A 24,165-nucleotide genomic window follows, 5' to 3' on the forward strand; every position below is an offset into this window, starting at 1 on the left:
AAACCAGTCATGCCCAGATTGTACTGTATTGGTGGCTGATGTTTAAATACTGTAACTCTTCTGAAAGGAAGTGGTCATGATATTGAAGTTCATATTCTAACAGAATAATTAGTGGGAGTAATTTTATTAGCGTTAGAAAGTAATTGACCAACTTTAATTAGTTCAGTTACTGGCGGGTATTAGGAATTACTTGTGTGCAGGCACGGATCCAAGGGGATAGCTATAGCCTCCCTTGACGCTCGGGTATACACTGGGTAAAATGGGCTTCAATCCTACTTTCTTTACACTGAATAAAGCAGCAAACTATGGTTTAGCCCTTCCCTTGATCATATCCTGGGTCCGCGGCCGTTTGTATGAATTACAGTACTTGTAATTACTGATGCCTAAGTCCATAGCTTTTCGAACTAGCTTATCCCATTCTTTGTACAGTTTGAACTGAATAAGCTGGAAACTCTTTGGGTCTTATGCAGAGTCGTTTTGACGTATGATTATCGTCATACTAAAGGCTTGACTACTGCAGGAAACATATGTCGAACTCTTTAGTATGGCACTAAACGTGCGTCAGAACGACTCTGCATAAGGTCCTTTGTTTAATAGGGCTATTATTATTTGTTCAAGGAACCATATAACCATTTATACTAACTGATCTTTTGATTTAATACTGTAACAAGACAGTATAGGGCTAAGGTAGAATGCAATTTTTCCAGTTAACTATTCTTTGTTGATGTAACCTGTCGCATGCTAGTTCGAAGTATGAAAAAGAAAGTCTCAAACTATATTTGTACTACACGTAATCTCTTTACTTAATATTTGTGTAGAAAAAAATAAAAAACATTACAACACGTGTAATGGCGTGTTGTTTTGTAGACTTTGTGAAATACTTTCCTTATTGCGTATTTATGCAGCTTGTCATACGTGCAGTGTTGAATCACCATTGGAGACCTGGCGAGAAACTGTGATGTGGGTTCACTATTTTCCACTTGGTACAATTCCAAGGTCATATTTCTTCCGTCGTTTTGTTTGGCCTGATTCTTCGCTTATTCCTTGCTGTGTAGTGCTGCAGAGGAAGAAACCGGTGATTGCGGCTGTTCTGAGACAGCATTGCAAAATAGATTCGATTCGAATGCTAATTGCTATTGCACAAAAGAGTATTACGTTATTTCTGATCGAATATCTGCGTATATAACTTCCGAAGTGTACTGGGGCTATTATATAATGACGATGTTAATTGGAAATAGCACTTGATTTTGATAGAATTCGGATTCACTGAGTCAAGTAGCCTCAAATATCTATACAAGTTGTGTCTACTTGCATTTGCGTTTGAATAAATAGGGGCTACAGTAGCGTTAATATCCCAAGTTGCTATCGGCGGTTCTCAGGTGTTCGTATAATATTTTAATATGGTAAATGTTTATTTATTTATTTATTTATTTGCATAATACTTGTTCGGAGAAGTTAAAAGAAAGCCGCGTTGTGTACGCCACTGTAGTAGGATGATTACCATATGACAGACAAAAATATACGTATATATATATATATATATATATATATATATATATATATATATATATATATATATATATATATATATATATATATATATATATATATATATATTACACAAGAAAGATCCATCTTACCCGACAGATTTCTTTCTCTTACCTGGATATTCATAAAGAAACTAAAAACATTATTACAACGATGTATGCAGTATTTAGCTAACAAATCGACGTTTTTCAGGAAATAATGTAGACGTTGAGTGCTTTCGACATTACCTCGCTCCAATATTCGATATTCTGAATGATTCAACAATTTTAAAAAAGATAAGGTGAACACTATTTATATATTTGGATGATTTTTGTACGAATGAATGGAAAGAGTCAAGCGCACACAATACGTGGCGAGATTGAATGAGAAGGAAGTGTTGCGAGCTGCCTACACGTATACGTTCGCCGATTGCCAGCGTGCGCCCTCCGACGGCTGACCTTGAAGGAAAAGCATAATTGCAGGCGTGCGATAGCACGTGCTTGCTATAGCACGAGGACGGTTTGCTTTGCTTCAGGTTGACCTGCTAGCCTCTTAACAGGGTGCGCTCTAGCCTCAGTTTCGATGTAGCAGCAGGACTAGGTTGATAAAAATAAAATTAGCCTTGCTTGTACAGTACTTTTTTTTTTCGCATATAATAGTCCTGTGAAAATGTAGCATTTTCTGGTTACAGTTTTTGCAGTACAGTAAATTCGTGACTTTTATTTTACGCCTGAACTTTTAACGGGGAAAATCAGTAGTGACAACAGTAAATTTATGCATATGAATAATAACGTTTTGTCCTCAACTTACGTTTTTCCCGAAAAGAAACGCGGTTGCGGCACGTGAGCAATATAATCACATTCGTACTCCCTCATCTGTTATAGGAGCTCTCTTCGTTGTTACGCGTTCAGATGTTTTGAGTTAAGGCAGTGCTTCGATAAATTTTACTGAACGCCGGGACTCAACATAAGCTTAGCTTAGGTTAGAAAATCATTGTTGTAGGCTTTGTCTCAAAATTGATTTATAATAAAAGAATAGTAATAATAAAATATATCTGCACTGCAAGTTATTAGATGTTAATGGACTCACTGCTGGAGGAATACTACTGGACCACACCTAGGGTTCCCAACTCTGAAAAAAAAAAGCACCCCCTTAAAATTCCCTATGATATAGGTCTAACGTAAGTGTGAAAGTATCTCTATTCGGACCCATCCATAGGAAGGAAATGTACTATCATGAACAAAAGTATTAGCACCTGTATTCTGTTTATCTTTAGTACATTCACTAATAAGCTTACTAGATACATTGTGCTATAAATGAGAAACTGAAATCGGCATTGATCATTTTATTGTATTTACCAGTAACTACTACTTCTTTAAAATTATCGAAACAGATGAACAAAAGTATATTAATTTTTACATGACAATTTGGATTTGGAAAATGAAATTTATTCTTTAAACTTGTACTTCAACTACAGAAAAAATGCTTTAAGAAGTCCTTTTTTTTTCCATTCTCAATAAATGTATAAAATTCCTTACAAATAAATTTCAGATTTTTCCTGATAAATCCCTTTCATCTCTTTAAAATTATCTAAACAGATGATGGTGAAAGATGACAATGTGGATTTACGGAATGAAAGTTACTTCTTAAATCTATACTTCAAACTAGATGAAATTGCTTCGAACTAGATACAAATTTGAAAGAAAAAAAAAAGTTCATAAAGAGACTGGTAAGAAGTTTGTCCGGTCACCGGCTTTAATCAAAATAACTGCAATATATCCTGCCAGGCCGATCAAAAACCGACCATTTGGCAGTCCTAACCACATCGCGAGCTTCTGTTGCGGATGCTGTTATTACAGTATTTTCCTACCCACTGTGTAGTAAATGTAGTAAAAATCATAACCAAGGTGTAGTCTGTACACTGAAACTTCACACAATGAAACGTCTGCACTATATTCTCTCTTATAGTCTGTGTTAAAAAGGGACGCAAAAATTTGAAAACTTCGTGTAAAATATATTAAAACAAAACCAATAATTCAAATCCTGTTAAATTGACATCTGTGACCTAACAATTTATAGTCTGCCATTTTCTCTGAAATCCTCAATTTTGACCGAGTTCATTGTATTCTTGTAGTACTCAATTCATTTATTCTCATTTTCTTCATTTTTGTTAAAAAAAAATCAAATTATGTTTCCAATAATAATAATAATAATAATACGTAACTCAAAAAATATACGCACGTGAGTTAGATTTCTTGTTAGTCAATGTAGGTGGCGCAGTTGTCGACCTGTTGTTCTGATGTTAAATACGCGGAAGGTCGCCGACTTTTACTGATTTGCTCTTGTGTAATAATACGTAATATTACGAATGTCAAAACTCATTTACGAAAATCCTGAACGTTGGGAACACAATTCACCCAGTCAAGGGCAAATCGTTTAATGTTACGTCATCTATATGATAGGGTCAATACGTGTACAAAACACTTTTTCCTTGAATCTTAACGAAGGTAATCTAGTTTTTTTTTTTTCCTAAGTCCAATGTAGAAAGAAAGTACATGGATGAAATGCATAATGGCCATTTTTTTTTTTTTTTAAAGGACGTTTTCACAACCGCATATAAAACAGTTTAGTGTTTTTGCTTAAAATATTTAAGAGAGAGGAAAAAGAGTATACATTGCCTTGAACACGAATGGTATTTGCGGAACTCTGTTCCCAATATTACTCACGAGTACTTTTTTTTTTTTTTATATATATACATCTCCGAAATTTTCTCTGCTTGGCATCCTACCACAGTTGCTGGGAAGTCCTAATTCAGTGCTCGGTAGGAATATTTGTGGTTTGATATTCGTGAAGGTACAAAACGAGTATATTCATAACTCCGCTGATGCAAATATTTTAATGGAAAAAGAAAGGACAATGAGCTTTGCGAAGCATATATTCAAAAAGATGATTTTTTTTGTAGGAAAATCATATACCTTAAAGCAGGAATTCTCAACCTGGGGGTCGCAAGATGGTTTCATGAAGTCACGAAGATAAGCGGAAGAGATAATCAGAATATAATACCGGAATATATTTTTAAATATTTATTTTGTTCTGATAACTATATTTTTATTTATATACATATCTACTGTTAAGAACAACAAAAAATAGGTCTACTAAACATTTTCAACAGGTGCATAGTTATTTAAAAATCAATTTAAATGAAAGAGGTACGATATGAAACTAATGAGAACTGCATATTAAAATTGAAAGCTAATGAGATACCTGAACACGGTGTGATTTCACTAGTGCAAAAATCTTCGTGACGCACATTATCAAGTCATTTAAAATACTCAATAACTTCTTTAACAAACTGTCCAAGTTTTGTAACTAAAATTAGAAATCACTTTATTTTTTTATCATATGACCCAAAATTAAAGGAGTTATGAAGTTTTAAAATTTTCGAACGACCTCCATTTTGAAACAGTATAACGGGATCGGATTTGATATGAATGAGTTGACCAAATTTGGCTTTAATTCATTCGCTTTTAGGTAAGTCATTGTGTCCACTATATACAAGAAATGGGTATAGAATTATAGATGGATATCGTGAAATCTCCGCAATAGATATATTAAAAATACCCCACAAATTTATTACAAATCGGAAATTATAACAGGATCGGTGGCAAGAAGATTGGTAAAATGGGGGTCGTGATAGAAATTAGGTTGAGAATCACTGCCTTAAAGGGGGGCTATGACGCAAACTGCGTCATTAAAATATTTGGGGGGGTTAAAAATCTATATAAATATGTTTGAGGGGTGTAAAAATTAATCGAAAAGATTTTTTTTTCATGGAAGAACATCTATAGATAGACAATTGGTGGGATGCGTCATGGACATAAGGGGGGGGGCACCACTGCTTAAAGGGTATTCATATTTACAATGCTATGCTCTTTAGAGGAAATAGTGTTACTTTATAATACAAGTTTAGGAATAATATAATTGCTGTTTTGTAATTACGAATAAAACACGAAACATTTTAGCAATAAAAGCGATTCCTTCTGATCAAACTTTTATTTATTTTATTGTAGACTCTGAAACGGAAAGAACGGGAGTACGAACATGAAATGGAGCGATTGGCCAGGGAAAAAATTGCTTCTCAACAGAGGCTGTCAGCATTAAAGAAAGAATTATCAGCACAGTGGGACCACATCGACTTCAACACATTGTTGCCAGACGTTCAAACAATGGAGCCAAGTGCTGTCCGCGATCATATCTCCAATTCAACAACTACTGCCTCAGGTTCGTGTTATATATATATACCTTGTTCACAGTTGTTTTACATTATTATTGGAAGTAAAAAAAGAAAAAAAGAAATGTACAACTTAATGTGGTATCAAACTCAATAGTTAGAATGATATAGATCTTGTTTTTCAATAACTTTCAGTAATCACATGAAGTAATATGAATACCGGTAATTATATATGTGACGCATTCTGTTAAAATAACACCAGTTAACTTAGGTTACCATAATAAAGCATTGGTTTGTCTTAACTGTTTAAAAAAGAGTTTCTTTTCCTATACATTTTGGAAGAAATAAATAAACTAAGTAAATAGATAATAAATTATAATGTACATTGAATCGTTAATGTGATACAAACGTGAAAAATCTTAAAGAGGAAAAAACAAAATAATTCTTTGAATATATGGGTGTGATTCAGGGCTATACTCTTGGAAATTTTGAAGTCTACACTGGACAGACATGCAATTTGTTCCTTTTGTATAATCTTTTTTCCTTTCTTGAAAAGAAAAAAAAAAAAAGAAAGAAAAAAAAACTTGGGGCTCAAAACGAGCCTTGAAATCAGATTGCTTTATGAAGTAACAAAATGGGGGCTCCTACTCCTTTTTACATACTGCTTTTTATATATATATATATATATATATATATATATATATATATATATATATATATATATATATATAATAATGGCTTTGTTTATGTGAGCGGATTCTACAACTATGATTATTGCTTTTCATGTTACTATCGTTAGAATGTATTCAGTTGATAACCAGAAAAACATGGAAGATTTTTTTTCAGTTCATTACTCAAACATTTTAAAACTTGACATAGCCTAAGTTATTTAATGAACGATAATTATAATTTCCGTTTTCAGAACGTGGAACGAGCGATATGGACGAGATGGTGACGGAGCCTGGGGGCCGAGACGCCAAGCAGCTGAGCAAATGCGGAATGTACAGCAGCACGTCTTCCCTGTCAAGTGCAACGGCGTCGTCTCCTCCGCGTCCAGGCGCCGCCACGTTACTCTACACGGAGAGGCCGACCTCCGAGTCCACTACCTGGAGCTTTGAGATGGGTGACCGCTCAGGATCTCCTCGAAGGGTCTCTCGCAGTCCACAACTCAAGAGCGAGGCTCACATTGAAGGGGCCAAAGTCACTACGGTCAACTCCATGCCGGCTCACATGCAGCTTCCAGCTCAGGTAATAAGAGGGTTCTTCAACTTTAGAGCCTTTACGAGTCCTTTACTGTGTAATATTATAATATGAAGTTTATGAATTACATGATATTTTCAGATTAGAGGCAGAAGTGCTTCTCTAATGATGATCAGAAATGGATTCTTATTAGTATTATTGTTTTTTCACAGTAGCTTCCAAAAGTGACGTAGTTAAAGCAGAGTACTCTGTACTTGAGTAATAAACTGTGTAATGACAAGAAAAAAATATGAATTATCTGTCCAAGTTGTACTCATTTAGTTATGAACAGTCAAATATTGCTTTACTTTAGGAGATTGTAATTGATTATTATTTTAGTCCAGTCGTACCTACATATGCAATAATTAATTCATTTTGTGTTGTCAGATGGTGACGCCACCTGGAATGGCGACAACTTTAGTTAGTCCTACAATCCAAGTGTTGGCTCCTCACGGACTGCGAATGGTTCCAGCTGATGCCACAGGGGCAGCGGCGCAGCCGTTGGCTCTTACGGTACATGCACCACCTTCTCACGTTCCAACAACAGGTAAGACAATTGAACACGGGAATTCATGCATGGTACAGAGTTTAATAATTAAAAAAAAAAAAAAAATAAATCTTTATTGAGAAGCAATGACTGCAACCGTATAGGAGTATTTCCGCACCAGTTTTTCTTTCTTTCTTCAATACAATATTTAACTAAATTCGATAGTCGTAACAGTTAGGAAAAGTTAATGTTGATAAATCTGTCTGAAGATTTGAACGGCTCATTTATTTTCAATAACAATACAGTTAGCGTTCTATAATGTGTGCGATCCTGTTTGCCTTGTGAAGATCTTGAACGATTTTTGCTCTCTTTCTTGCCAGAATTGGCTGCTCCAAAATATTAGTTGGTGCAAAACAAGTAATACTACGTATGAACTTGCACTTTAGTGGTCTTTTTTTATGTAACTTTTGAACTAAACCTATAATTAATTTGCAAAACTCAAGTTTGAATTCTGCTTTATCCCTGTCTGTGCATATGCTATTTTTTAATATTTAGCCTGTAGTAAAACCAATGCTAATGATTGCACCAGGAAAAACTTTCTCATTAGACAATTTCAAAGACATTAGTTTCTGACCAGAGGCAGCTTGCTGCAATATTTCTTGTTTGACATATCGGGCCAACAAACTATACTGTAAGTCCAAAAGAGCTGTGTGCAAGAAAGCTCTTAGTGGCTTTGGAGACTGAAATCTTCAAAGAAACAATTCACATGTTACTGAAATAACTGAAATCTGCCAACTTACTCTTCAAGACAGTCTTTCATCTGTTCCTGTAAAGAAGATTGCTGCCGACAACTAGGCAGTATAGAATCTTGTATGAATTACTTCACATTGTCATAAATTTTCACTGACCTTTCCAAGCAATCTACATTCTCAAGTCATCTGATGGAGCAGAATTTCTTTGGGAAATCAGTAGATCCTGTAATGGCAGTATGCTGTGCCCGGCGAACTGGGCTGCTATTAGAAAGATAGTACATGTTTCGAAGAGTCTCGTCTAAATGTCACTGTGATACCTTTAGAGCCATCTTCATAGCACCATGCAAAAACATGTAGTCTACATATACCAGTGTCAATTAAAATCCCAGAAATGCAAATACACAATAATCTCACTGAGCAACCATTTCATTCAGCTTCCGAAATTTATTCGCAACCTCTTTGAAAACATTATTTATTCATTATTTGCAGCCCTATCATAATTCTCATCTAACCTAAATCCACGTATTTCCATAACCACAAATCACAGCTCCTAATTTTCAATTGTCAGCTGCTCTCCACAGATTACTCGTCAATTCCTAATTACAGAGAATGTGCCTAGTGCCTCTAACCATAACTACATTAATTATTACCCTAATACTTTTGCCCATTTATTTTTAATTAACGATATATTTCTACAATGCTGATACAATTAGTTATTTTTTTTTTGTGTGTGTTGTTTCCTCCAAATTTTACATGAAATCCAGTATTTCTCCAAAATAGTTACAAAATTTGAAATGCTCAAATCGACGTCTTTAGATCAATTATGTGTTTATCCGATGGATTTGTTGAATACATGTGTCTCAAGTGTAGCACTTTGTCAAAAATTATCCTTTGTGTTATTGTTATTATTAATAATAGTATTAATGAAAATAGTTCAGCCACGTGTTAGGAACTTAGTTTTGCTGCCTAATTATTTCGGAACTATTGCTGGCTCTTAATTTTTATGCTTTTCATAAATGATTGCTATGATAGTAAACAATATTAATAATAGTAGTTGTACTTCAATGTTTGAAAGCGTTTTGTATATTTTATTGTAGTTTCATCTCATCGAGGGAAGGAGAGTGTCTCGGAAGCTTCAGACCATAGGGCGAGTCTTCAGCCAGTGTTAAGTAAGTCTGCGGGAGCGATCACCGTTCCAACCATCCACCTCACCAACAAAATGGTTCCAAGCAGCGTGACCTTTTTGAGCGGGGACTCTGGGAGTTCTCGGTTGCCCGGTGGGGCAGAGCTCAACGCCATTCCACCAATCCGTCAGCCGGTGACTGTAATGGCGAACGGTGCAATCAAAGAGCGAATGCTCACCACCTCCAAAGGAGCCAATTTCACTACCAAAGCTCCTATCAACTTGTCCACAACGTCCAGTTCCACCTCTACGTCGAAGTTGGGGATCACACCGTCACATCCGTCGGTGGCCATCGCTGGAGGTGAGTTTACTCACTCTCTTAACTATTTATATTTTATCCGAAATAAATCAGTAATATAGTTGTCTTGGATAAAAACTCGAATAGTGGTTCGGATCGCACTTAACCTGTAGATATCCCTTCTCAAATAGACTCTGTGCTAAATTTCAATTAATCAATCAATAATAGTAATTAGTAACATTCGGAACAATATTAACAACATAATTGTGTAATGTTAATTGTCTATCCTCGCAAGATTTCATAAATCCATTTTAAGGAAAGGTTGGGTAGAAAGGATTAGTTAGTATGTGATAGAAACAGGAATCGATACTCACGTCAGAGCTGATTTTCTTATTTTTAGTTCCTCATGTGGTAACATCTGTTTAGGGAGCTAATAGTAACATTTCTTAACTATTGGTAAGCTAATAGTAATGTAGTCCTTCGAAAGGAAAACTTTAAATTATTGCAGATTTTAGAAATTAAAAAGCTTGAGTAGTAATGTCAATAAGGAGCATATTTGGTATTAAATGCAAAGATATAAGCCTCTCAGACTTATATATTGTTTATGTGTACAAACCCATTAGAAGTATTTCCTTTGATTCGTATCAACCATTACAATTCCCTTGATTCATATATCAACTGAAGTTCAACTATTACAGTGTAATAAACACCATTAAAAAAATGTGAGCTAGAAGTCTGAGAAACTGATTTGACCCGTTAGGAGAAGTTAGTCTTCAAATTACAATGTAGTAGAAAAGTTGGCATTTTGGAATTGGCATTTGAAATAAAAACATCAAACTGGTAATAGGAATAAAATAATACTTTTTTTTTTGCTAACAATCTCCAGCAAAAATTTTTACGTGTATAAGTTTGAGTAATAATGAACTTATCAGGACGTGCAATTTCGTTTTTGCGCTCTATTGATAACAGCAATATTTTCATTTAATAGAAGATATTAATGTTTCTGCAAATATAAAGTGCTATATTTACTTGTCTTGTATTTCCAGGTCTGACTCTTCCAAACGGTGTGATAAGTCATACTCCTGTGAGTTTAACAACAAAACCATCCTCATTGCCAGTAGCACAAGCTCATGTTTCCACGCCAAGCTCAGGTGAGTGTCCTTCGAAAGAAAAAACTTTAAATTATTGCAGATTTTCAGGCACTAAAAGGTTTAAGTAGTAATGTAAATAGGAGGCATATTTGGTGTATTAAACGCAAAGATGGCTGCTCGCAATATAATAAAAACTCCAAACTTATCATCCACATTGTAGCGCATCAACGTTATGGAGCATCTCCGGAGAGGTTTTTTTTTTTTTTTTTTTTTTTTTTTTTTTTTTTTTTTTTTTTCAAATATTATAATAATAATTAATAATAATATCGAAATAAAAGTAATGGGGACTTGTAACACTTCGAAGTAAAAGTTCTAGATTAAGTTTTGACTCGTGAGTTGGAATATAGTTCTAGCTTTAGTTTGCGCTGATTTGGAAAGCATTCAGGGAAGATAAAGAGCTAGTAACTCAGTACATGAGTGTGGTAGGGAACGGATGTCCAACAGCAGAATACACGAGTCTCTTCGGTGAAATAGACTTTATTTTAATGGTTTTAATTACCGATCTGGAGTGTGTTCATATACCACTCATGTGAAATATAAATTATATTTATATATATATAATGAACAATTTTCTTAATTTTTTATGTATTCAAAATAGTATATACACTAACAAATCAGCTATAACTATTTTATCTCTATTATGTTCCATTTTAATGATCATTCGTTGCCAGAATATATGGTAGAGTGATAAGTAAAATCTGTTAAGTTGGTCTTTTATGTAGTTAAGTGTGTTCGTGTTTTTATGGAATCAGTGGCTATGCGTAAACATATTATTCTTTTAGTTTACTGTTTTAGTAAGTTGGATGTATTTCGAAAAATTTCAACTATAATAATTTTCCATAAGTAGAAGCTGTGCTTTGTATATACTTAAACACAAACAAACTATTTGCTGAGCAAAACAATATATTCACATAAAACTACATATATGTTACAGTTTCGCCAACTAACACATATGTAGTTTTTTTTATGTGAATATATTGTTTAGCTCAGCAAATGGTTTGTTTGTGTTTAAGAAAAAATTCAGTATATTTAAAATATCATGAACCCTATTTTTATGAGTCTTCGTCCTTCCCTCATCCACCCACTTTTGCAAAATAATAAATATCAAGGTATTAAAATATCTGCGTTATTTTAATATGTTGCTTACTGCGCAGAAAACACTTTCAAATCATTACAATGACCATGTCGAACACTATTAATGTAGAAAATTAATCAAAGTATTGTAAGATTGCCCATATACGGTACATTGCACTACTAAAAATTAAATAAATAATAATAAAAACAGTGAAACTGTATATGTAGGACTGCAAAATAATTTCAGTGAAAGTAACAGTTTGATATCTTATTTCTAGTTTCCACGTACTACTTTGTATTGAACTGTAGAAACAAACAAACAAACAAAAAATGATAAAGATAATTTTAAAGTAAGTTGAATAAATTTCTGTAATTTTTCTTATACCTGTAACCTAGCATTGTTTCCTTTTTGTTAGAAGGCAGTGCGATGCTGACCACTGCGATTCCAGGGACCGGTTCTGGGCCAGTTAGCTCTCTACCAGCACACATTACTCCAGGTATGTTGGGTAAGAACATTAAATCTTTTTTACTTTTACTTATAGTTTAAAAAAAGTACATTATGAAACACCTCTAAGAACTTGTCAATGTTATGTGAGGTAGTGGCGGCTCTTAGAGGGAAGTTGCAAAGTAAAATTTAAATTTTACCTCTACGGCTAACAGATGAAAGCTCACCTAATGTGCTAATGTTTGTATGCAAAAATTGGTAGATGATGGAAACTTTCTTTTCTTAGCGTGTAGGTATAACGTTTTAAAGTTACTGATGTGATTTCTTTAAAGAGCCACTGTCAGTCCCCTGTGTGAGAGAAACTCCACATGTGTTTTCTCTAACCATAAGCAGTATGTATTAGATTTTAAATTTTGTCATATCTATATATTGCTTGTAAAGCTACTTTCGGAGTGATCACGTACTTGTTTAGCACGCCTTTTAAAATAGTGGTCTGCTAGGAGTAGACCCATTTAATGAGGCAGTCTTTCTCCGTATATTAAAGTGTATGAGACAGTATGGTTGAGAGAATCTACCAAAAGTATGGGGACAAAAATATTCTAGAAAAAAGAGATTGAGGTTGAAAAGGAGGGCTGCGGTGACTCAGTGATAGTGTTCGTCTGGTGCATGGGGTTCAATCCCAGCTCGCGCCAAATGAACTTTGTGATGGACAAACACCGTGTGCATGGGTTTTCTCGGGGTTCTTTCACTTTTTTCATTCCACCTTTTCGTTCATTTCTCATCATCACCGTCTCCTTTAGCCTAGCCGGCATAAGTGTGTGATGTCGAACTTAGATTTCATTTCATTTTTTGAGGTCGAAAGGTTTCGGGCATGCAGAAAATGCAAAAATTTTCCATTGAAGCAAGAAGAAAAGAAAAGTGTTTCATGTATCAAAAGATAAATTCTGAAAAAATAGTTTCGTCTTTGCATTTTTGTCATTTCAATATTCTATATTTCTTAGGTCATTTTTTTTTTAATAAATAAATATTTCATTTTCTACTTTGTATCTATATACTAAAGTTAGTTAAGGATCTAGAAAAATAAATAACCAAAATGTAGTAAGAACAGGGACATTTACTCGTAATCGAAAAACACATATAATCTTATATAGTCACTTAATAGTAATAGCATTATATATATATATAAAATATATTATTGATTATATAAAAGAACATTAAGAATTAGAGTGCATAATTAGAAAACTTCAGTGCTTTTTTTATGACAGGAATTTGTTGGCATCCTTTCATGTTTTCTGTGTTTATTTTTGCAGGTATTGCTCACGTGGTTGCTCCATTGGGCAGTCACACTCCTCTGTCGAACCTGGTGTCCGGGAGCTCGATAGCCCCGTTGGTGGCTCCAGTGACTGTGATGTCCCAAGGGAACCAAGTGGCTCACATTCTTGCCAGTCCTCAGCTAGGAGGAAAGGTTAGTTACCTAATGTCCTACTGTTTTCCTTCCTTTTTTTCTTTTTTCCTAGCGAATCTGGTTCATTATTATAACAATGAAACGCAGATGAAGATTGCATTGATCGGTCAAGATAAGGTTTGAAAATTTGAAAGGAAGGGTTAAAATTTAGTGTGTGTCCACGTTATTAATTTGATGTTATTCTTATTTTCTCAAAGATGAAAAAGTTCAACATGGACTAGAAGTCGGGCTAATATACCCCCTTTTTTCCCCACTAGATATACCTCTAACAACAGTTTTTAACTAACTTCTTCTCGGTGTTCTGGGAGTCAGTCAGATTAACTAAATATGTATTTAACACTTTTTTTTTTCCGACTGAAAATAGTCAAGGGTAAAGAAATATCATCTTAGAGCAAGATCTTATGGAGTATCTGGAACTGATTAGAGGTAGTGTGAACTGAAATTTCGGCATATAATAAAACTTACTTGTTGGGAATTGGAGATGGTTGTAAAAGTGTAGGCACTTTCATATTTAATGCGGCAAAATACTAGGAGAGAATTTTCCGATTAGTAATTTTTTTCAAGTCTTATTTCCAGAATAGTATTGTACATTTTCTGAAATCTTACGTTACAAAGAACAGATATCTAGAAACGTTGACATTGTTAAACAAGTAGAGGTACTGTAAAAAAAAAAAAAAAAAAAAAAAAAAAAGTTGAAATTAGTTTTAATTGAGAGCTGTGGTATAATACAATACAGTTTCTTTATTGCACGAAGATGGAGGAAAGAACAAACTCATTCTTTCGTACACCATATTCTCTGAATTTGGTAGAGTGAAAAAGTAGGACTCGAGTCGTTTTTAGTATATAGAAAAGACTAAACATATTGACAAATCTTTTATTTTGCAACATGGTTTTAATGTTACCGGCTGCATTCTAGTTCACATATATTCATAGGATTGTAACAATAGGAGTTGTATGAGATTTTTTTTCTTCTTCTGTACGGAAGCTGAGTCCTCCTCCTGTAGACAAATGGGGTACAAAAGATTCGTAGGCAAACCGAAGAACAAAATCTTTTTATTACTTATCTCTCTTTCAAATTTCCTTAAGAAAAACTATATTCAAACCTTAATAATTTAGCCAAACTTTATTCCATTAAGGCGGATTACTAGGTGTTCTCAGTGCTATGCTAAACACTACTTGAATAGTGCGACGTTGCCAGATATTATTGAGTGTTAACTGATGCCAGATAATAAAGGAAGTAATCATGGAATTCTGCTTAGATACTTACTGGAGAAATTAGTTTTTGACCTTACCGCAATTCACAGTTAACTTTCACTTCTCGAATTGCAAGCTAGAATCCAGAAATTTTGTTATCGTGATTACCACAGTGAACGTACAAATTTGGCAACAACGCATTATGGTGTTGTGCGAAGTTTCTTCTCAAAATCTATTTTCTTAAATGTAAATTAATATTTAAATAAAACTGAAACATAACACGAAAAACGATCAAATAATATATCTATTTCGTAATAAGACCGTTACTTTAAAATACTTGACACATACAGATAAACATTTCATAAAACTGAGCACTTCTAGTAAGATCTAATAGCAAGTCCTATCTTGTGTGCTCATTGTAAAACGAATCAAATATTTTCTTTTATTTGTTACCTTTTTCGATATCAGAAGACACAACCAAATGAATCAGCATCTTGTGTTGTATCTGAAACATAACTCTTATCTTATAGTACAATATTTATAATATGTAACGTTTCATTGCGCAGTAGTTAAGGGAATGAGCTAAAATATGTTTTGACTTCCAGGTGGTGATCCACCTTAATAGATGACGTCAATTGGCTTGCGTCACTTAATTATTCTCGATGATATTACATCTTTGATCTTGTGCTAAGAAAAGCTGTTTTTTTTCATTGCAGGTAGTGACTACGCCAATCCTAAAATCGGTTGGCCAGCTGCCAATCGTGAATGCCCAGTACCTGAGCGCTGCAACGTTGGGTGGTCTCGCAGCGGCCCCTCAGCTCGTGAAGCCTGTGGTGGTGGTCAGCACCCCGTCGGCCCCATCGCCCTCGAATCTTATAGTCCCTCGATCGGAACCTAGCTCATAATGAACCACCACGTGCTGAGGGTACAGAAACAGACAGACAGAATGTGTGCGTGCTTATGTGTGGATGTTAATAATGTGTGTACATTTTGATTGATTGATTTATTAAACAACTAGTGATTCCGTGAGTGTTAGTGACCAAGGAGGTAAACTAAACTAAACAATGGTTATTTGAGATTAAATAAATACCAAGACTTTTTAAGAAAGAAATACAAACAAAAAATATATATTTTCCCTCCAATGGGTGACGGTGCATTGGAACTGTTATGTGGGAAACAAAAGTGTATGGAAGATAGTCATGCGGATAGAAATTTGTGTGTGTGTGCTGTATGTATGTAGTAAATGTATATAGGTATACATATATATATATATTATTATTATTATTATTATTATTTGAGCATGTATGTGTGTGAGAGAGAGAAAAAAGAGAAACTTTTAAAACCTTACATATTTGTTGATGAATTAATCGTTTTGATGAACGACGAGAATTGAAAGAAGTTCTATATAAGCCAGTGAAACAAAAACTAGTGTGATTTAAATGGAAAAAAAAATCGTGTACGGTGTATGTAAAAGTATGCATGTACAGTATGTGCGCGAGCAAATGAGGACTGCTTCCGGTTTCTCCTATAATAATAATTATTATTATTTGTAGGTTATTTTATTTTGAGGATTTATTTTTATTGAATTGTTAGTGACACAGGAAAAAAAAAGTACACAAATACCGGAAGTTTTTAATTTCCCTTTGAGAGTCTAGGGAGAAGAAACATGATTATGTACATATATAGAAATATATATGAAAACTTTGTTTGGTCTCTTCGTTGATAGTAATTAAAGAACTGTTATTATTATTATTATTATAGTTAATTGCTAGTAAAACCTCTTTTGGTTCTTGAGTTTGTCTGAAAAAAAAAACTTAGAAAAATCAGTGTCTACAATGAATTTTCTTTTTTATAAAAAAAATGAGCGAAAAAAATATTTAAAAAAAAGTACAATTCCTTCCTTGACGATGTTTTAGAAAATATTGACCAAAAAAGAATACCGAGAGGGGAGGGGGGGACTTTTTAAACAAAATCTCATTGTTATCCTATTCGTGCATGTGAACTTTTTTAGAGTACAAAAGAAATCTACACCTTCTACAGTCTTTCAGCTCACCATAACCGTCGTTCACATCACCAGATTAAAAAAAAAGTTTTTTTTTTTTTTTTTTTTTTTTTTTTTCCAAGTTTAAACAATTGAAAACGTAAATCATCGAACCTGACAACGTGTGTTAGGTGTTGTCTTTAGATTTGTTTTTTTTTTAATAAATAAATAAATAAAACGGTGCCTGTCAGCTGCTTGTGAAATGAAAATAATCGGGAGTCTCGGAATTATATCTATAGAAATTAGTAGAATTTTAATGTTCAGTGTTGTATTATCAGAGTGACGATATTCTGGATTTTTTTTTCTTTCTTCAGTAACGTAATTTTAGCTAGTCTAATGTTTCGGAAACTGTGGAAAATGAATTACTTTTTTTTTAAATATAGGGTGATTACATATTTTGATTTCCTTAGCCATACCTTCTTTTTCTTGTTTTAAGTAATTTGTATATTATTTTAGAAATGTGTATTACTTTTATAAATGTAGGCAATTAAGAATTTCCTGTTGCATTTATCGAGTTTTTGTAGAAAAGTCGCCTAGCATCAATTAACGATAAAATTTTATTTTCAAAATCGTGAAAAAACTGCATTATGTATATTTTAATCACCCTATTTCTATGCTATGGCAGAATTTTATTCGATTGTGTAAAACATAATTGAAAATTTAAAAAAAAAAATCGTAAAAGAAATTAAATTACTTCATTCATAGTTTGCAGTTACAAATAGCATTGAAATTATTCTGTTAACGATTATTATTATGTAAATAATTAACATGATCCTACTTAGAATTATGTCACATGAAAATTGTTCCAACAACCTGGGTGTGTGACGATAGAAGATTTGGAAGTTCATTATGTCATGTTTAATCTATTTGTTTTTTATATTCCTCTTACAAACAGTTATATATTCCTCATGCTGTCTGTAGTACGACATGAAAGTAGTTGCCTTTTTGCGGGTGTTCGATGATTAAAAACTTTTTTTTATTTAAAAAAAAACTGCAAAAGATATGCATTGCTAATTGCACAAAGTATTTTTTTTAAGCGATGTATTGTCTCCCATAGACAAGGTACATGTTCGCAGCTGACTGGTGCTGCTTCTGTTTATGAAAACAATGTAAAAAAAAAATGCATTTCTCTACGTATTCTGTGTAAATAAGCTGTAAGATCATTGTTAAACCATTGTTACGTGTATTTAATTGTATATAGTAGTGACTAAGTCAATCCATTGAAAGCCTACACAAATAAAAAGAAAAAAAATGAAAGAAATATTTGGTTTTCAGTTATTTCATTATTAAGATTCTTCCTTTAAATGATTTGGCTAATATCGTATGTCAGATTTTGACCAAATAGTTTCACTGACTTCCCACTGCAATCCTTTTAACCATAGCAAATTCTTATGAAAATGTCTTCCTACTTCCTCGTAACCCATCTTATCTCACAATTTGGTAATACAGTAATGCCTTGGATAATACGACTTTTGCCTACCACGATTTTTATTACTCATATGCTTATGAATGGACAAAAAGTTTTACAATTCATTTTGTAGGTATTCTTTAGTTTCTTCCTCAAAATCACTTGGTAATGACTCATGCTTACTTGGTAGTGATAACGGTGTGTTGTTTGTAACTGTTACATAGTCATGAGTATAAATACAGTGTGGACGTACGGCATGAAAACTAGTATATAAACACCAACTTGTGCTAGCTGGTGCTTGGGGTCCCGGGTTCGATCCCAGCCCCCGCCAAGTGAACCCTGTGGTGGACAAACACCGTGTGCGTGGGTTTTCTCGGGGTTCTCCCGTTTCCTCCCAGTTTCTTCATTCCACCATTTCCCTCATTACTCATCATCACCGTCTCCTTTAGGAGCCGCGGTGGCTCAGTGATAGAGCGTTCACCTCTGGTGCTTGGGACCCCGGGTTCGATCCCAGCCCCTGCCAAGTGGACTTTGTGGTGGACAAACACCGTGTGCGTGGGTTTTCTCGGAGTTCTCCCGTTTCCTCCCATTTTCTTCATTCCAGCATTTCATTCATTAGTCATCACCGTCTCCTTTAGCCTAACCGGCATAAGCATGGGACGTAAAACTCAAAGATTTCATTTCATTTCTTTTGTGCTAGCTGGTCACGAAAAACACGAAAGCTAACCGAGTCAGGGAGAGTGCGCCTGTAGAGAGCAGGTGTGTCAGCGACGGGTACACATGTAAACGAGGTCGTTTACAATGGCTCACTATAAGTCACACTACGGCTCCGGAGCCGTCAATGGATTTGTGGATATGCTTTTTTGTAATAGTCAAATAAAAGCACTAAACAGGACTTATATACAGGGTGTTTCCGTGACCTTGGATAAAACTAAAAGGGATAACGGACATTGACAAAAGATGCAGGAACCAATGTCTGGAAATGTCGGTTCTAAGCCTTACCCTTTAAAATTTTCACTGTATGATATAAAAATGTCAACTAGGCAAAGATTATCGAATCGAGGTATAGTCGAAGGCAATTGTGAGAATTAACGTACTTCACCTTTCGCCAGTTGTGTTATGAGGTATTCATTTTCCATACTGGAGAAGGCGTGTTTGTAGTTCAATGGATAGGCGAGAAAAGCTTTTCTGTGTGGTCTGTGGTAGTGACTATACAGTATCAGAACAATGGAGTTTACGCTTGAAAAACTCGCAGATAAGGTATTGGTATACAGACAGTCTAATGGAAACAGTTACGCAGCTGCTGGGTAATGTCGGAACGGAGATTCGCACAGAAGACCCCAAAGTACTCCATATTCTATAGACCTTTTCTTCGTTTACGAGATGGCTAAGAAGGAAGACTAATTACCAGGATTCCAACTTAGAAGAAGCTGTATTTAATTGTGTTGTAGAACAATCGCCACTAAATACTCTGAGCTTAGTATGAGAAATAGGGGTAGTGCAAAGTATTGTTTGGAAAGTACTACATGAACAGGAACTACACCCCTATCATCCACAAAGTCCAAGGCCTGAGTCCAGCTGACTTTGAATTCTGTGCTATATTTTATAAATGGCTAGCGCAGCGCTGTCCGGCAGATTGTCTAAGTACTTTTCACGGTTGAATCCTGTTTTACGACAGAGTCTATGCAAACACACATGCTACAGCTGTGAAAGTGTGGGCATGCATAATCGGTGATCAAGTAACAGGTTCGTATCTTCTTCCGAGCTGCTTAACTGCATCAGTGCACATAACGTTTATGAGAGATATCTTCCTGAGTTAAATGACTTTCCGCTTGATGTGCAACGTATGTAGGTTCAACACAGGCCCGTGCTGGGTCACTAACGAGGGCGGTGGACAAGTCTACCAAAAGGGCGCCCATACAAACGTGAATATATATATATATATAATATATTATAATATTGTGTAACTTAATTAATATACTAAACGTCGGAAGGTGTTTCCTGACACCGGAGATAAAACGAAAAGTACAGACCAACCTCGAGAAAATGCAACAGCAGCCATACTCGAGAACAAAATGTCAGATCGAAATCGTGTAAAAGGGAATGTCCATTACTTTTAGTCGTAGATTCCATTAGTGTATAATCGGATGTAGTGCAGTGGCGGTGCAAGGGTGACTCCCAAAGAAACTGGAATATTCCTTGGAGTATTTTATTAACTCGAACAACAAGTTCTTTGGCTGTCGTTGCATACAAAAGGCGTTTCATAACCTCCTAATAAGAAATCAAGGGGCGTGAGGTATTGTGAAAGAGATGGTCATAAGGCAGGTCAATCTCTCAAAATCGAACTATCTGGGAATGTTTCATTTAAGTAGGTCTGCATATATCTGTCAAAATGTGCAGGTGCACTATCATGCTGGAGTCACATCTGCTGTCGTATGTTCAAGGGCACATGTTCTAACAATTTTGGGAGAACATTAGGTAAAAATAAATTATACGTACTCCCACACAGGCAGGCCGGTAAGAAATAAGGTCCTACCACAAAATTATCCACCATACTCCACCGTCTCTCACACTAAATCTCTCTGCTGATCGTTCACTAGAGTTGCATGTGGATTTGTATGCCCTATACATGGCTGCTGCTAGTTTGAGGACGGTCTTTGATCATTCCCAGTACGCTTCAAATTCAACTGTCCACATGGTGCAATTTCCTCCGATTTCATGTAGGGGAAATTGAAGAGACCCTATCTCCCGAAGGTGAATATGGAGGCGTGGAAAAATACAGGAAAAGTTACTCTCCTATGAGGGTGACGGTTACGATATAAATGCCTTGCCTCTGGGATATTTCCCCTTATCTTTCCATAAATGAGGTCCATATCTGCCAGCTCGTGGACAGGGTAATCTGCCATTGCGCAGGCACATACAGATTAACAAAATTAATTTTACTTAAACACCAACGTCTACAGTTTTACACGACGTGAATACCTGGACACTACACTCTACTGTCGTACGCAACACTTCCTATCCTGTTATACAGCAATTTCACACGTAACATCAGAGCATCGGACACTGTATATCACTCACCAGTTGCGTCTGATGCCTTCTATAACACAGCCACGCTAATGTATGCCATCCACATCAAAACTGCAATAGAGCCTTCCGCGAGCCACTTGCAAGTGGCATACAAGGGACGATAATTCCTTAACTGCTGCTACCTCTAAGGAAAAGTGCCACATTCTCTTTCCTCCGTGTTGGTATTTTATCTACCTCCAAAGTACATAGAGAACGTCAAAAAATATTTTCCCACCATTTCTTGCATGTGTTTTCTTCTAGGAAAAATTTTCTTCTAAAACATTGTTCCACCAGTGACAAAATCAAAATACGCGTATAAGTGGGCTACACTACGACACTATTTTGGTATATTCACTATAGGAATGCAGTTTTTCGTAGGTCATTATTAAGGAGCGTTTTTCCAACTCCAAGAGAGGGAAAAAGCCCCTCGAAAGTATCCCTGGAAGAAGATTTACCTAACGGATAAATTAAGTATACTGTTCCAGCGCATTTCCCTCTCTTGGAAATACAAAGATTTCTTTGACGATTTGCTTAAGATGCTATCCTGATCAGTGAGAACTGTTCCGTTGGCTTTCTTTAATGTATAAGCACGAGGTTGATAGCTTTTCTTAAGTTCTTTGATGCATTTATACATGTCCCGAATGTTTTTGTTTTTACTATTATCTTCAAGTTAATTAATTTTAGCTTTCAAAAATCGCGTTTCTTTGTTCTAAAAGTTTTAGAAGTTTCCCATCAGATGACAATGAAATTTTATGTAGTTATTTTGTTTGGATTTTGTAGCCAACGCTGTTTCTTCTATTTTCTGTGTTCTGCTACTTTAGTGCATTCCTGGTTGAACCATGGTTTGTTCCTACGTATTTGCGCGTGCCCCGATGTTTCTTTTGCTGAAATTTTAATAATATCTCTAATTTCAACCAAGTATCCTGAGCACTAGTGCACTCCGAATCTTCTAAAATCAAGAATCTATTTGACACTTCAATCTAGCTTACCTCTCCTCTAATTTCTTTAAATTAAGTCTCTCCGTTTTCAGATATTGAACATTTCCGTTATATGTTGCAAAGTTCACGAGTCTAACGCCGTTTTGACAACTTTCCTTATGGAGACATTTATTCCCTATAATCGGTTTGAAAATACTCTCTCGTCCTACCTTCGCATTGAAGTCGCCTAATAGAATTTTCATATGGTATTTCGGGAGATGATCAAATATCCGTTCTATTCTTTCGTAAAAACTTTTTTTTTTAAGCTGGATCGCTAGTCACCTTTAGGGTAAAACTTTCTCACTAGATGGCAGAGCTCATTGCGATACATGCGATGTTGCCACATGAGTTACGGAGAGAAAAATGTTTAGACACGGCCGCATTTTATACATAATTTACAACAAATTGAAATGAGAGGTTTTATTTCCATTTTACTCAATACTGCCTGCTTTAAAATATGAATTAATTATATTCTTTGATGAAAAGTGATTTTTAACTTATGAAACGTTATGTGGATCTCTCAAACTAGATGTCTTCACAGTGCAGATTAAGAATGCCTATACTAATACAAAATCATTACATAAATTTCATCTTTTTGACAAAACAGACTCTCAGTACGCTGAAAAATGGTGTTTTATACGCCTAGTTGTAATCCTTGGTGTAAAACTTATCTGTACTTTAGAGATTTAATATATCATGGCTAAAATCCCCTTGTTGTTTGGTCAAAGAGCAACTCAATTTGCATTTAGGGGGAAATCATATCATTTCTATGGTAATAGTTTCTTAGAAAACGGCAGTTAAACGTTATACATTTATTTATTAGATGCCTCTACGGTGCAGTTTAAGGAAATCATTACCTAGGTAGATAGGACAAAACATATTCTTAGTAGGTTCAAATATGTTATTTTATAGGCGAAGTTGCAATCCTTGGAGCAGCTTTACTTTAGGGGCTTAAACATCATGGCTAACATTCCAGCGTTTTTGGGGGCAAAATTCGACTCAAACTGCATTTAGGGGTAACGAAAACTACTTGCATGGTAAAATTTTCTTTGCAAATTACAAAGATATACGTTTATCTATAACTAGATGTCCCAAAGGTGCAAATTAAGAATAAGTATCCAAATACAAAACCATTAAACAAATCCGATCATTTCAACAAAACAGACTCAGTTCCTTCAAGTGTGGTATTTTGTCAGTTGTATTCCCGTGCAGGTATTTTGTAAGTTGTGTTCCCCAGTGCATATATTTTGTAAGTTGAATGTCTTAGTGTAACTTTACTTTAGATGGCATAATCATGAGGCCCGTATCCAGGGGGGTCTAGGTGGGCCGGGCCCCCCTAAAATTTTCACCGTAGGCTTGCAAATGAACTTTGGATCGAGCCCCCTCTAACTTCAGCCGAGCCCCCCTACGATTTTGGAGTGGCTACCGGGATGATATTCATTATGGCTAAAATTCCTGCGTTTTCTGGACCAAACATGGCTACGTTAAATGAAAACTATCACCAACTTTTACTAGTTTCCTTATTTACATACAGATTTGTTCCACAATCCAAGTTGAAAAAGAAAACTGAGATAGGGCTTTATGCAGAGTCGTTTTGACGTATGATTAGCGTCATACTAAAGGCCTGACTACTGCAGGAAACATATATTAGTCGAACTCTTTAGTAATCACGCGTCAGAATGAC

At 35.1% G+C, this 24,165-nt stretch overlaps 1 protein-coding gene across 8 annotated transcripts in view; it reads left to right on the forward strand.

Annotated features, from left to right (window-relative positions):
- Positions 1–17,132, forward strand: part of LOC145692764 (uncharacterized) — a 473,880-nt gene extending 456,748 nt beyond the window's left edge. For 5 of the 8 annotated variants that reach the window (XM_081768217.1, XM_081768218.1, XM_081768219.1 and 2 more), the window contains 8 exons: positions 5,598–5,808; positions 6,681–7,006; positions 7,385–7,544; positions 9,334–9,720; positions 10,704–10,808; positions 12,299–12,388; positions 13,638–13,792; positions 15,703–17,132. In XM_081768217.1, the coding sequence (XP_081624343.1) occupies positions 5,598–5,808; positions 6,681–7,006; positions 7,385–7,544; positions 9,334–9,720; positions 10,704–10,808; positions 12,299–12,388; positions 13,638–13,792; positions 15,703–15,891 (1,623 nt within the window). In that variant the 3' untranslated portion in view covers positions 15,892–17,132. The remainder of the gene's footprint in view (positions 1–5,597; positions 5,809–6,680; positions 7,007–7,384; positions 7,545–9,333; positions 9,721–10,703; positions 10,809–12,298; positions 12,389–13,637; positions 13,793–15,702) is intronic. The other 3 variants (XM_081768213.1, XM_081768214.1, XM_081768215.1) reach the window with 3 other exon arrangements.
- The last annotated feature ends 7,033 nt before the right edge of the window (positions 17,133–24,165 follow it).

Source organism: Thermobia domestica, chromosome 8 (assembly GCF_964235325.1).
Source record: "Thermobia domestica chromosome 8, izTheDome1.hap1.1, whole genome shotgun sequence".
Taxonomy (NCBI): Eukaryota; Metazoa; Arthropoda; class Insecta; order Zygentoma; family Lepismatidae; genus Thermobia; species Thermobia domestica.